The sequence below is a fragment of the Abrus precatorius genome, unplaced genomic scaffold (genome assembly GCF_003935025.1).
Source record: "Abrus precatorius isolate BTA unplaced genomic scaffold, Abrus_2018 Scaffold2, whole genome shotgun sequence".
NCBI lineage: Eukaryota > Viridiplantae > Streptophyta > Magnoliopsida > Fabales > Fabaceae > Abrus > Abrus precatorius.
In genome coordinates this window covers 26,605,599-26,619,270 of record NW_020874362.1, presented here as the reverse complement: position 1 = coordinate 26,619,270, position 13,672 = coordinate 26,605,599, and the positions used below count along the sequence as shown (strand labels likewise).

The following is a 13,672-nucleotide window of genomic DNA, read 5'->3' as shown; positions in this document are numbered from 1 at the left end:
CTATCAAACTTTCATTTTCACGTGTCATTTAGCAATGATGAAATCAAATAACTTCAACATTATAGTAATAGTAATTTAGTACAAGTACTTGTATAACTTGAAAAAATTTGCAACACCCAAAACTTCTCTTTCCTATGAAGTAGAAAAAACATAAAACAAATCCACGTAATTTTGAGAATTTGTCAAGATGCTTGCGTAAGCCAAAATGAAAAAGGCGAAAAAGCAACACAAGTTGACCTTATCACAACGCACAGTATTGCTGATGTTAAAAAGAGTAACTAAACAACATCACATACAAAAAAGCACCTCCTATTAAGTTGTACCCTATAAATAGTCATTAGTAACAGGAGATCAAACACAAAACATCAATGCTACTTGGTACAAAATCAACATCTTCCATTTTTTCAACATTTAATTTAGCCAAAATAAATAAAAACATTTAATAACTTCAAGATAAAAAAGGATAGTCTTGGGCCAAAACACTATCAAGCTTCTATTTGCTCCACTCCAAATATGCAATTTCTTACCAACGATTTTGATCTTTCACTTGGTAAGACTTTGCACCATTCCATTGAGGTCGCAATGAGCTGTTTGTGGAAGCACTCTTCCATGAATTAACTCTACTGGAGCCATTTTGAAGCCTGATCTCAGATTGTGAACCTTGATGATAAGGAGGATTTGTTGACTGATTTGTGTAACCATTATTATATGGCTGAAATTGAGATCTGTCACCAGGCCTTGGCAAATGATTAGACTCTGATATTCTGAGTTGTCTAAAGTTGTCCACAAAGTGTTGTGATCTTATGTCTCTAGTAGTAGTGACATGATAAGATCCTGCATCCTTATGTTGTTTATGAAAAGGAGACAATGATGGCATTCTTTGACTGGACATTGCATCAATTCCTCTCACGTTGGAACTATTGCATGCTTTGCCTCTACCTACACTCCATCCAACACCAGTAGCACCTTTGTGCATGACTTCAGGAGGCATATTAGATGAAAAGTTTCTTGTATGATGAGTAGTTGCATTTGGAGAAAACTTTGAAGTGCTTCTCTCTGTGTGTTCACTCCTCCATCTGACTTGATTCTGCACCCTGAATTTTCAAGTTTGCAAATTACACAGAAGATTGTACCCACATCCAATACTACACATAAAGCAAAAAAATAAAAATAGTACCTCTCAAAACGACTATGGTTCTGCCGCTCATGCCAGAGTTCTGTTTCCATAATGTCACCCCCAAAGATTGTCTACAAAAAATTTACAATGTTTTTCAAGGAGATCAAGTGCAACTTTGGTATCAATTAGTCTTGTCTATTTCATAGCAAAAACTTAACTATGCTGTAGACAATTAACAAAGTTATCTTGAATCAGAAAATTTAAGAAACTGGGATTTACCTTCTCTGGAAGATTTACACCAGATAATAAACGAGGAATATGATTACCAGCAGGCACTTCATAATAGACATATCTGCAACATAAACAATTATAAAATGACAGGAAAATCTCATAAGTTGAATGCTAACTAAGAAACTAAAAGGTATATTTTCAATAGCATACAGGACACAATTTGTTTTTTCGTTGTCACAAATCTCCATCCCCAAGCAAGGCTTGTCAACACCTTCATGGCAAAGACTTATGATACCCCCAATGCCATCACTGCAAAAAGTACAAGAATAAGAAAACATAACAATGAACTATGCGTTATTCCTAACACTAAAACAGTATTTACAGATGACATACTATCTTCAAAGAAGGAATATGCAAAAAAAACATGATAAAAGTATCCTTGACTAACCATATTCTCATGTTCAACTTGTAAGATGAATTTTCCCCGAGACAAAGGGAACATATTTTCTCCACTAATTTGTTAGACCTTCTAACAAACAAGCAATCAAGTTTGACTGAATTTCTTATGGCTTCATTTGCCTATAAAACACAATTGGAGATTTAGAAGGCATTCAACAAAATACATAGATGATTGAATTATTCAAAATATTTGTTTGGTGTTATGTGGTATTAATAAGTGAGTAGATCTTACAGATAATTGATTTTTGAGATCTACGGTTTCAGCCAAAAGCCGGCTTTCTTCTATCCATGGAAGTTTGCAGATACCCTTCATTAAAGAAACATTTGTTTCCATCATTTCATATGTACTGATTGAATAACAAAGACTAAACAAATTATTTACAAGGACTTAAGTGAGATAACCTGCCACAAGAATCGCTTAGCTTCTAGGTCAACTTCAAAATCTACAAAACCAAAAAATTTATAGAACTAGAATATGAATTCAATAGAACCACACATTCAAAAAAATAAAATAAGAAAACTTCAAATCAAATTAACCAGCTTACCCTGAGGATAAAAGTCTAATATTCTTGAATGTTCATCCAGCATTAATTGTGCATAGGCTTTTGGAAGTGCATGAGCACTGGACATCAATAAAATCAGTTAATTTTACCATTGTAACAGAATTCTTTAATACCAAATACAAAGTTTATGGTAACAAAAAAGTTGGAAAATAGAATAACTAGAGTTACCTTTGAGGGGGCAGCACACTTAAAAGTTGATCAAGTGGTAAGAATGGGACACCTTTTTCAAATTTTACCCTCACCTGACCCATTCCCTTCAAGTCCGAAGCAAATGGACCATAGTGGAATGGATAAAACCTGTTTATTGCAATTTATCATTTTCAATCCATATAATGCATGCCAGGAATTCAAGCTAGATATCCAACCATATTGGCTTACCATGTCCACGAAGCAACATCAGAAAAATAGTATTGAAGAACCCACAACAATCCTTCTGTGTACTTTTGGACCTACAATTAAATGAAAATCTATCACCACCACCATTGAATGTTGTCTAACAAAAGGCACAACCAGCCATACTAAATAGAAGATTTAGCAGCAGTTGCAAAAGTTGTGAAGAACCATACTATTTCTTTCCTTTTGCACTCAATGTCAGTAGGGCCCTCTACAAAAAACCTCACTTTATAATACCTTTCTTTGTAGCTAGCTGCTCCCAGTTTTATCTGAAATGAATGATAACAACACTTGCTAATCATCTAGCAAATTTTAAAAAAGTGTGCTTCATATCCATTTATCATATAATTAAATAAAATAAAATAAAAAATAACATAGTAAAAATAAGCCCTTCCAGGCAATTGCATACCTTGTCAATGAGGTACTCCCCACTCTTAAACAAGTTACATTTTTCTCTCATACATTTCCTTAATTCATCTCTTAAATCCTTTGTGTTCTGAAAAATCTGATAATAAAGAGGAAAAGCATTATCAACAATTCAACATCATTAAATCCCTTCTTTCATGATGGTGTTTCCATCAATAAAAGATGTCAAAAATTATATATAATTAAACTCCTGATTGATAAAGAATCAACTTACTTCAGCAGATGTAGCTGGAACAGAAACCTCTTTGGAAGCTGGGGCCTTACAAATTAGAAGAGCACAATCAGAAGTACTTTCATTGTCAAGAACAGAGTGACATGTTACATTCTTTTCTTCCTGCTTCTGGATGGAAATTATGTAATTATGTTAGGCCAAGATTACAGTAAAATATAAAATCAAATGTTCATTTTCTTAATATAGTTCAACTTACGGCATCCTCATAATCATTAATAAGCCTTCTCAACTGCCGGTCCCTAATGTCGGATCTTTTCTTAAATATTTTCTCTTCGTAGGTGCCAACCTTAAGTATAAATTTTTCAACTCTTGATAACTTAATAAAAGCAGCATTTTTCTCACCAATCTGCATTAAATTTCATATCATAGGCACAGTGGAAATTCACATGAAATAAATTTCAAATTAATTGTACATAAGGGAGAAAAAAAGATGTAAACAAACAAAAGAAGAAATGAGACAGTAAGAGGGTTACCCGGCTCATATCGACAAGATATCCTCCAAGATTATTGAATTCTTTCTTGTAAACAGTCATCAGTAAATCAATAGCCCCCTGACATAATTGAGCAAAACAAATAAGGATAAGTGACCACTTATTTATAATTATAAATATATTCATCACATCTAACAAAAAAGTCACTGATAACCTCGTGAATTTCCAAAGTTGGCATGTGGGGTAGAAAATCATTTCCAGCAAAAAAGCACATGAAGATGAAATCATCAATGATCCGATCCAATTCAAAGCTGAAATTTTTGGGAGGATCTTCTACCTTCATGTCTATCTCAAGATATTCCCTCAACAACCAAATATGCAAAAACTGCGTACAGTTAATATCGTGAGATTCATGGTACAACCGCATAGTTGTAGACTTGTAGTTGTGGAATGTAAGTTGGTTAATATTTCTTATACCTTGAAAGGCTTAGCAACAATTTTTTGCTGCTGCAGCTGCTGAATAGGTACATCCTGCACATGCACAGAAAGTGATGAGTTATATTTGTATACAATAGTAAAATACATTTCAAAAAGCAGTGTTAAAATCATTTCATTTCATGTTTTAGTGTATTTGAGTTTTCACATTAAGGTATACAAGATTATATGTTGGAACAGATAAAATTCTAATATATTAATAATCTTGTCAAAATTACCTCTCTTAATACTGAAAAATGGGGCTCATGAGTTGCCATTGCAAGCATTATTAGATCAGCATCCTGCATTTGTAATTAATTCAAAGGCTTCAGCTTAAATATATTGAACATCAAAAGAAACAAATACTCTGTCAAAACTTTTTTAACTGCAATTTGCACACCGAGCCATATAAGCAGTGGCTGGTGTTCGGATTGTACTCATCTAGTGTACGCTGTTTTCGTATAAATGACATAATCTTATGTTCACCTTCTCCAGGAACATTAGCATCAGAGATAATTACCTAAGTTCAATTTAACAAAGTAAAGAAAAAATGATTTAGCTTGATAAAGAAGAAAATAACAATGATTTGCAATATTAAGAATGAAGTGAATGAAGCATTCTTAGCTTGACATAGCCCATCAGGCATTGTGATGTGAATTATGCATATCATACCATAACATAGTTCCATAATGAATCACCGCTTATTCTTGAAGAGATATAGCTTTTAAGGGCCTTTGAGAGTTCATGCATGAACTCTGTGCCTGGTGTTATGACATTAGAATCTGACACTTCAGATTCTTGCTTAGGAAGAACTTGTTTGCCTTCCATTTCAAATTGCTTTCGCAATCTTTCTTCCTCAGCTTCCTATAGATACAAAATGAAAATAAATTTAAAAGAATACATGGAAAGATTAAACAAAACATAAATATACCATTTTCTATGCTATTAATGAATGAAGAAAGAAGATTAAAGAAAAGGATGAATAACTCACACGAATTTTATTGTCCTTAGAAGTTTGAAAACGTCTTGATCTTTGTTGGTTCATTTTGGCACGTGGGGCAACTCCATCTATGTATGAGAAACACACAGACCCACCGTAGTTCAATGATTCATAAAAAGACACAGAAGTAAATATACTAAAGCACTAACTTGCTTTGCATTGCATTGTTAGGGAAATTTCTTCAATTACTTACTAGCAAAGCTTTAAGGGCACTCATTAAAATATCAAAAAATAAAATTTTATTTAAAATGCTATTGAAATTTAAGACACAAGTACTATGATTTTTCATGCATTTTTCACATAGTTCTTAATATAAATATATAATAAAATATTTTTTTTATTCTTCAAGCCCATTAGCAAAAACCCGAAAGCAAGTACCAAGTTGGCTGTATGAATAATGATAGTTAATGAAAGTTCCTTGTCTCACCAATAGCCATATAGATCAGCTTGTGAGGCCTAACAGCGTCAACAAGGCGATCTATGTAGTCAAACACATTCCTAAACACATCTTCAAACGTTGTTGGCAACGGAATCTGAATGATATTACACGCTTAGAATCAAAGCAACTAAAGCTGACACGTATATATCAAGTTAAAGAAAAGCAGCAAAAGAATAAAAGAAAACAAGAGAGACTAACGAACGTTGTGATGATCATCAGGGTGAAAACAAGGGTGGATGATGGAATTCATGTCAATATACAAGTTATCAAATTTGAAGCCATTTGGATTCTGCGTGGTGGGGTCAACGTCTTCCACCACCTTAGGATATTTGTTAACCAACCATCGATAAAACGAAGGCACACCCATTGTTGCTATCTGTGTTTCTCAGCTTCTGATGATTCAGATTCTTCTTCCTGACAGAGCTTAACTACATAGTATAGAGAAAAGGGAAGATGTTTAGTTTACGACTGGTCCTGAAAATAGCATGAAAACCATAACATAAATATATTACTTTCATCGGAAAAGAAATATAATAATATATACCTGAGTTGCAGTGAGAAAACGAAGAAACGATTGAAGTGGAACTGAAAAGCAATCACTGGTCGAAGGATTCAAAGAAAACGCATTTGCTGAATGAGAATTTTTTTTTTTATGTAATTGAAGTGAGATGAGTAAAGCACTGAAGAATCACTGGTCGAAGGATTCAAAGAAAACGCATTTGCTGAATGAGAATATTTTTTTTATGTAATTAAAGTGAGATGAGTAAAGCACTGAAGTTAACTTATTTGGTGAAAGAAAATATATTTTTATGACATTTGACCAATGGGGGACAGGATACATTGAAAGGCTTATATTAAACTTAACTGTTAAGATTATTTGATTTTGGTATAAGTTTTTAAGAGAATTTTATAATTATTTTAATATTTTATGAAAAATTATATTTAATATTTAAAATATAAAATATTTTTTATTTTTTATTTTTTATTTTACAATTAAAAAAACTATTAAACATATCATAAGAAAATCTAAATAATTATAAAAATATAATAAATAAATATACATTTTAAAATAAAAGCTTAAAATGAATAGTTTCTTAAATTCAAGTGTTAATATTTTAAAAAAAAATGTATAAACTGTTATCGCTAAACATTTCCATAGCAAAATTAACAAACCCCTTTGATCATGTGTATTGCTAATTCTTTAGAAGTTTAGAAGTCAACCACTGCGAAGACTTTGAAGATTTAAGAAATAACAGAGAAAATCGAAGCGTTGTCATCATTATGTTGCAGTTTAAGAAAATCAATTAAGCTGTGCCAGTATCTACCTAGCTGTCCAGAGTTTTACTCATAGCTACCCAAAATAAATTGTAATTTGAAATTTTATTTTACTTTGATTAAAATATAAAAAAAGTAAGAGAAAATATTTTTAAAACATTTTTCTCTAAGTTTACTTTATTTTATATATTAATAAAACAGGTGTATTGCTAATTCTTTGGATCATGTGATGATTGCGGTATGCGTGTTTTTGTTGATGTAATCTTATCAATCTCGTACACTTTTTCCTGCCAGAACATGATGTAAAATAGCGGCGTCTGATAGAAGAGTGAAATAAGTGCACTGCGATATTTACTTTTTTTTATTTTAAAAATATTTTCTCTTACTTTTTTTAATATTTTATCAAAGTAAAATAAAATTTCAAATTACAATTTATTTTGGGAAGCTATGAGTAAAACTCTGGACAGCTAGGTAGATATTCCGCACTTTAATTGATATTCTTAAACTGTGTCATAATGATGACGACGCTTTGATTTTCGATGTTCTTTTAAATCTTCAAAGTCTTCGCAGTGCTTCACTTTTAAACTTCTCCGTAAGGGTTTTGTTTTGCTATGGAAATGTTTAGCAATAACATTTCATACATTTTTTAAAAATTATTAACATTTGAATTTAAGAAACTATTCATTTTAAGCTTTTATTTTTATAATTTTAATGTATAATTAAATTTAGTAGTGAACATAATTGTTTTTTAAATAATAATCTAGATTTTTTTATTATATGTTTACTAGTTTTTTTAATTGTAAAATAAAAAATAAAATATCTTTTATCTTCACAAAGTATTAAAACAAAAATATCCGGTTTAATAATCAGTATCTGAAAGTAAGACGGTTCTCGAGCGCAACTCCTAACTTCCACCGCCTCAATTAATATCGCTTGTGAAGTGATGAGACTCATTTTTTAAGAAAAGAAATATCATCATAAAAATACGAAACTTATTAAATTGTAACAAGTGTTAAAATCTGATAAATTTCACATTTTCATAAAGATATTTATTTTTTATATAAAAAAATTAAATTTTTCCACGATAACAATGAAACTTGTGCACGTAGTTAAAGAAATTTTAGACAAAAAAATATTTATATTTTAATAATTTTATTTTAAATTAACAAAAAACAAATAAAAAAGCCACATTTTTCTCTGAAGTTTATTTTATTTTATTTAGTGTTTTTTTTTATTTCTTTTATTTTTCTTTGTAAACTAATCTATGGCCCCATCAGTGGGGCCAGGCCTATACGTGCACTTTCCGTAAACTTCATTATTGGGTGTTAGTTGTTTTCGGCCATTTTTCTTGGGCCTCGCTTTTCTACTCGATTTACTATTTTAAAAAACAGAATAAGAGATGAAATAAAATTTTAAAAAAGGAGAACTATAATACAAAATTTACTATTTGAATAATAAAATTAAAATAAACAAATAAATAAACACTCCTACTTATTTAAACAAGTGAAAAGAAACAAATTAATTATATATTTTTTATAATAATGTAAAAAATTAGTTTAATAAAAAGCAAATATTTTAATATAACATTAACATATTTTTATTAACAGTCATTCTTTTTTTACTTTCAATATTATTTAACATTAAAATTAAATTAAAAAAAATGAAGCCCCTCTTTCCACCCACTTTAATTTAATAGCCCAGAAAGGGGTAACAACAAAAATGTGGAATCTATTCCTTCGTATGTATGTATGTATGTTTGCTTGTTTGTTTTCTTTCAAAATTATGAAAATAAAACTTTACTGTTAATTGCTAACAACAAAACGAGACAATGTTAACTTCTATCTGGGCCAAGGCCCATGCTTTCAAGAAATTTAGCAGAATTAGGATATGTAACAGATATTGACAAAAAAAAAGAAGAAGCATATATAACAGATAAAGAACTGAGGGTGGTGATGAACATAAATAGGCCAATATCATGAAGTTACCGTCCAACAATTCCCTATTATACCATATCCAACCCAGAAAGTTATATTGATACATGCCTTATTGACCAAAGGGTTATCTGAAAAATAAGAATGATAGGGGTCATTCCTGTGTAGTTGTGGTTGTATTCAGCAGGAAGACGGTAAGGCTGAACAGAGGGGTGAGTGAATAATAAAAAGCTGATGCATATGGAAACTTCACTCAGCTAATGTTGTGTTGCAGTTGTACCACATTGCTTCCTTCTATCATCAAGTTCACTGTCTGGCTGAGATATTCACGAAAAGCAAACCAAACCAATGAAATCCACAAAACTCTATAAACACTTTTCTTAACGCATGGTTTGTTTTAATTTAATTTATTCCAAATAGAAGTTTTGTGTGATTCAATTTATGAGAGAACAATTTTTCTTACTTAATATACGTACAAAGTGTTACATTGTATGAAAATGGATTCTAACGACATTAACTAACTAACAACTCTGTTACAATAGAGTGGATTTTTCATTAGATCACGTACGTGCATGATCCACCAGAAGGTCCCAACATTATTATATACATAAAATATATACTTAATTACATTCTCATCATTTTGTTGTACTTCGTTAGTGTAGTTTTACTGTTTTAAAGCCTAAACTGAATTAATTTTTAGCTTAACCTAGATTTTGTCCCCATTTGAGTTGGCATATATACTTGCACATTCATACATATATCACATTTTAATTCGTTTATAGCCAGATCATCACCTACTTAAGGAGGTGTAATCACTAGTCTTGGAGGGCCCTTTCCAATGGTGGCCAATTTAAAGTGAAAGAAGAGAAAGAGAAAGGAGAAGAGTCAAAGAAGATTTTCGACCTTATTATTGATTGATCTCTATAAAATGCCTATCCAATTGTTAGGCTTATGGAATAACTTCTAACTGTCACGCCTTAAAGTACATATGCATAATATATGCTATTTGCGAATGTTTAATTACTGGTGACAAGACTTGAATCGGACTTAACGGAGCATGAAAGCAAAAAAAAAAAGATGAAACAAATGATTATACTTGAATTTATAATATTAATATTTTTCTTTTATATCTCATTATTTATTATTATTATTATGTATTTCTACATCTTTCTAAGTTTAAACACTTACAGAGATATCTACCAAACATTTTTCATTCTCATAATATATATATATATATATATATATATATCATAAATGGAAGTAAGAATAATATCACTTGTGTGAACAAATATCACCCATATTTATTAAGATTTAAGAATGAAGAATAATTAAAAGCTTCTACCTCCCTCCACCTTGGCAACAAAGACCCACCAAGACCATGAAGTTGGTGGAACGAGTTAATCCATCTTTCCTTTTAGAATCTGCCGAAGCTTACTTTTCATAAAGTTGCAGGTAAAAGAAACCACCATGAATATTTTTCTCTTTACTCCATCTCATGTGCATTTAATCATGTCTATTTTAACGAAATGACTTAAAAGTCTTTCAACAATGACCTCTGCCATTATTTCCTTATGCCATCTGGTCCCAAAATATAAGGTTCCATCTACACAAAGATTAAAAAAACAGGACGATCTTAGATGAGGAAATATTTATTTTTTAATGTTGGCTTGACCTTGATCGTAAGGTATTTTTTAATTATAAGACATACAAAATATAAGTACAATTTGTAAATATTTTAATTTTAATAAAAAAAATATCGCTAAAAATATTTTAAAAATTTCACTTAATTAAGTTTTTTCTTTTTATATATTAAGATTTAAACTCCAACATTTCATCTGAAAATTTTCCTGGATCGCATATTTTGATTTTCTATCTCCATTTAAAATCTGTTTGATAATCAAGTTCTACGTTAATGAATTAATAATAGATTAAAAAAATTATATAAACAATAGGATAATGAATAATGACAACAATATGTGTATGCATTACTTTATACTTTGATTCAAGATATGTGGTTTTACAGATCGAGCTTTCTCTATTCACAGTATACGAGAGAATAGAAGGATGTGAGCGATAACAAGACAATCACTATAATAAATTATATATATATTAAAAACAGTAAAAAATTGTTGTCTCGTTAAAATTAAATACCAGGTTATGGAATGTGATCATTGTTGATGTGTGTTGCGTAAACAGAGGACATGATCCTAAAGCTATGGGAGCATTGATGAAACCAATTAACAAAACTACAATTAAATATGTCAAGAATTTGGGAGTACTCCCTTTGTTTTATTTTCAACGAATTTCCTATCGTGAATTCGTGATACTTACACATGATTAGTCTCAAGATTTCTTTTGTTAATAGAAAACTTGGGTTAGTCTGAGAAACATAAAAGTCTTAGCAGTAAAAAGGATCCAATGTGTGCTCCTTAAGAACAAGAGAACAACCTTGGTCAACTACATAGACGATCTATACCAAATTTCCATGGAATCCAAGTCAATCGATCTTTTTACCAATTACGATATATTTTATATACAATTGGAAGATATGCGTGTCGATTGATTAATTCAGATAACAAACGTAATTAACTTTTAAATGTTAGGTAAATTTTTAGGTCGCAATTTGTCATAGAAACACTGAAAAGAGAAAAACACAGATACATATATATCGGATCTATAAAAGTAAATAAAAAATTAAACAAATCCTCGACACTAAACAAGGTCGAAACACTCAATGCATGTTTAATATTGCAAAAACTATATATATATATATATATATATAGTCATTATATGTGTGTGTGTTTTTTTAATACTCTGTTCTAAATAATTGGTAAGATAAATTATTTTACCAAAATACATTTAACCAAATAATCATTTAATGCATTATAACAATAACAAAAAAGCACATTTACATTAATATATCAACCAAAGTTTTCGCATTGATTCATCCACGTACCCAACGTTCCCTATCATTTTCAGATTATTTATTATATTTCCATCTCCCACGAAAAGTCACATCCGTACAAGAAAACAATATATACACCATTTCCAATAAAATTACAGAAGTCAGTCCATGACAATATAAACAAGAAAAATCATGCAGATTAATGTATAAAAATTATTAACCATCAATCCTTAAATTAAGTCAAATTAATTATTATTAATAAATTTTATTAAATAATATTTATTATAGGTTTATATCTTTATTATAATACATACATTTTTAATTAAAAAAATTGGTCTTTTGAAGTACTTAAAGTTAGATCTAAAGAGTTAATAAACCTTTAATAAATTATTCCATATAAAGCTTAAGGAGACTTTCTCCAATTAATACTCCTTGTTAAAAAAATTAAATACAATACTGACAACAAAAGAGAAGAGAAAAAAAAGAGAGATAAAACAATTGTGATATGAAGAAGCATGGAACTAGCAAAAGCTAATTAACAATTTATACCAACCAAAAAAAAATTACTTTTGCTGCCTAAACATCAACACTGCAACTTTGCAAGAGCTGAAACTTCACCGCCGGAGCGACAACTCCGATAGCATTATCCCGATCTCCGGCGAACCTAATATACACAGGACAGTTAACATAAATATGGTACCTGCCGGAGATCCAAGTCCCAACTTTCCACTTAACCCTTCCGTTAACCTTGACGTTGACCAAAGCGGCGCCGGCACTTTGGTCCTGCTGTAAAGAACCCAACACAAACGGCGAAACGGGAACGGCGTTACCGTAGAGAAACGGCGACCAAACGGTGAAGTCCTTGTGGCCTTGATAGGCATCGGGAATGGCGGTGGCGAGAGAGATTTGTTGGCTACGGTAAGAGGCGTAGAGGTTAAGGTTGTGATAGTATATTCCGATGCGGTCGTTAGGGTTATGAGCGGAGAGTGTGATTTGCATGGTGAGTGTGAGTGTGTTGAAAGAAAGAGAAGGTTCGGTTGTGGAAGAGAGGTTGAAGGTGTAGATGGTGGCGTCTTGGACCACGAAGTGAGGTTTTGAGGGTCTTAGGATGATCCATATTAGGAAGATTATTAGGAGGATAAGTACGATGAAGGCGATGATGCCGGCGAGTACGTGGCGGAGGAGGTGGCGGCGCTCGTGTTCGTGATGGCCGCAGTCCTTGGTAGACATGGTGATTGTATATATATATGGTTGAATGAATGAGTGAAGGAATGGATTGGGTGGTGAAGTGCGTGTAGATATGCAAAGGTTAATGAAATGATAATGTTAATATGTGTGTGTTGCTTGTGTTGCACACTGTCTACTCACTTAGAGAATGTTTCTAGTGGAAAGTTTGCTTTTATTATATATAGGCAAAATTCAATGAAAAGAAAGAAAGTGGTACTTTTTTTAATTAAATTACAAGAAATTTGATTTTTATAAAATAATAATTTGAGTTTGACTGTGCGAGTTAAAAAAATCATATGCTGAGATCAACGAGTTAGTTAAGTGGGTCATGTGGGATAACTTAGATCTTCTTTTGCATTCGTATGATTTAGTTGTATATAAAATCAATTGTTACGTGCATGTAATTCATTTCTTAATACATTTTTTTGTAATTAATCAATTTTTATAAAAGTTGAAATAATTTTTAAAATATAATCAATTTACAAAGTGTTTTGACTATTTAAATGATTGACTAATTGTGAAAAATGTGTTAAGAGTGTGTTTAAAGAAATGTGTTGTTATCCTTTTTC

General features: G+C 31.0%; 2 protein-coding genes across 2 annotated transcripts; both read right to left on the bottom strand.

Moving 5' to 3' along the window:
* Positions 1-243: 243 nt before the first annotated feature.
* On the bottom strand, positions 244-5,835 carry LOC113858350 (5'-3' exoribonuclease 3-like). The gene is made up of 21 exons (XM_027490960.1): positions 5,754-5,835; positions 5,318-5,394; positions 4,999-5,190; positions 4,566-4,628; positions 4,330-4,383; positions 4,067-4,237; positions 3,895-3,972; positions 3,618-3,767; positions 3,404-3,529; positions 3,173-3,268; positions 2,937-3,032; positions 2,749-2,819; positions 2,539-2,667; positions 2,353-2,429; positions 2,210-2,250; positions 2,040-2,114; positions 1,797-1,927; positions 1,559-1,657; positions 1,397-1,469; positions 1,178-1,248; positions 244-1,094 (listed from the first exon to the last, which is right to left on the bottom strand). The coding sequence occupies exons 1-21, from the start codon at positions 5,761-5,763 to the stop codon at positions 524-526; spliced, it is 2,451 nt and encodes an 816-aa protein (XP_027346761.1). The 5' UTR covers positions 5,764-5,835; the 3' UTR covers positions 244-523.
* A 6,617-nt stretch (positions 5,836-12,452) lies between these two features.
* On the bottom strand, positions 12,453-13,106 carry LOC113859731 (NDR1/HIN1-like protein 1). The gene has a single exon (XM_027492433.1). It carries the CDS (start codon positions 13,104-13,106, stop codon positions 12,453-12,455), a length of 654 nt encoding a protein of 217 aa, XP_027348234.1.
* Between the last annotated feature and the right edge of the window lie 566 nt (positions 13,107-13,672).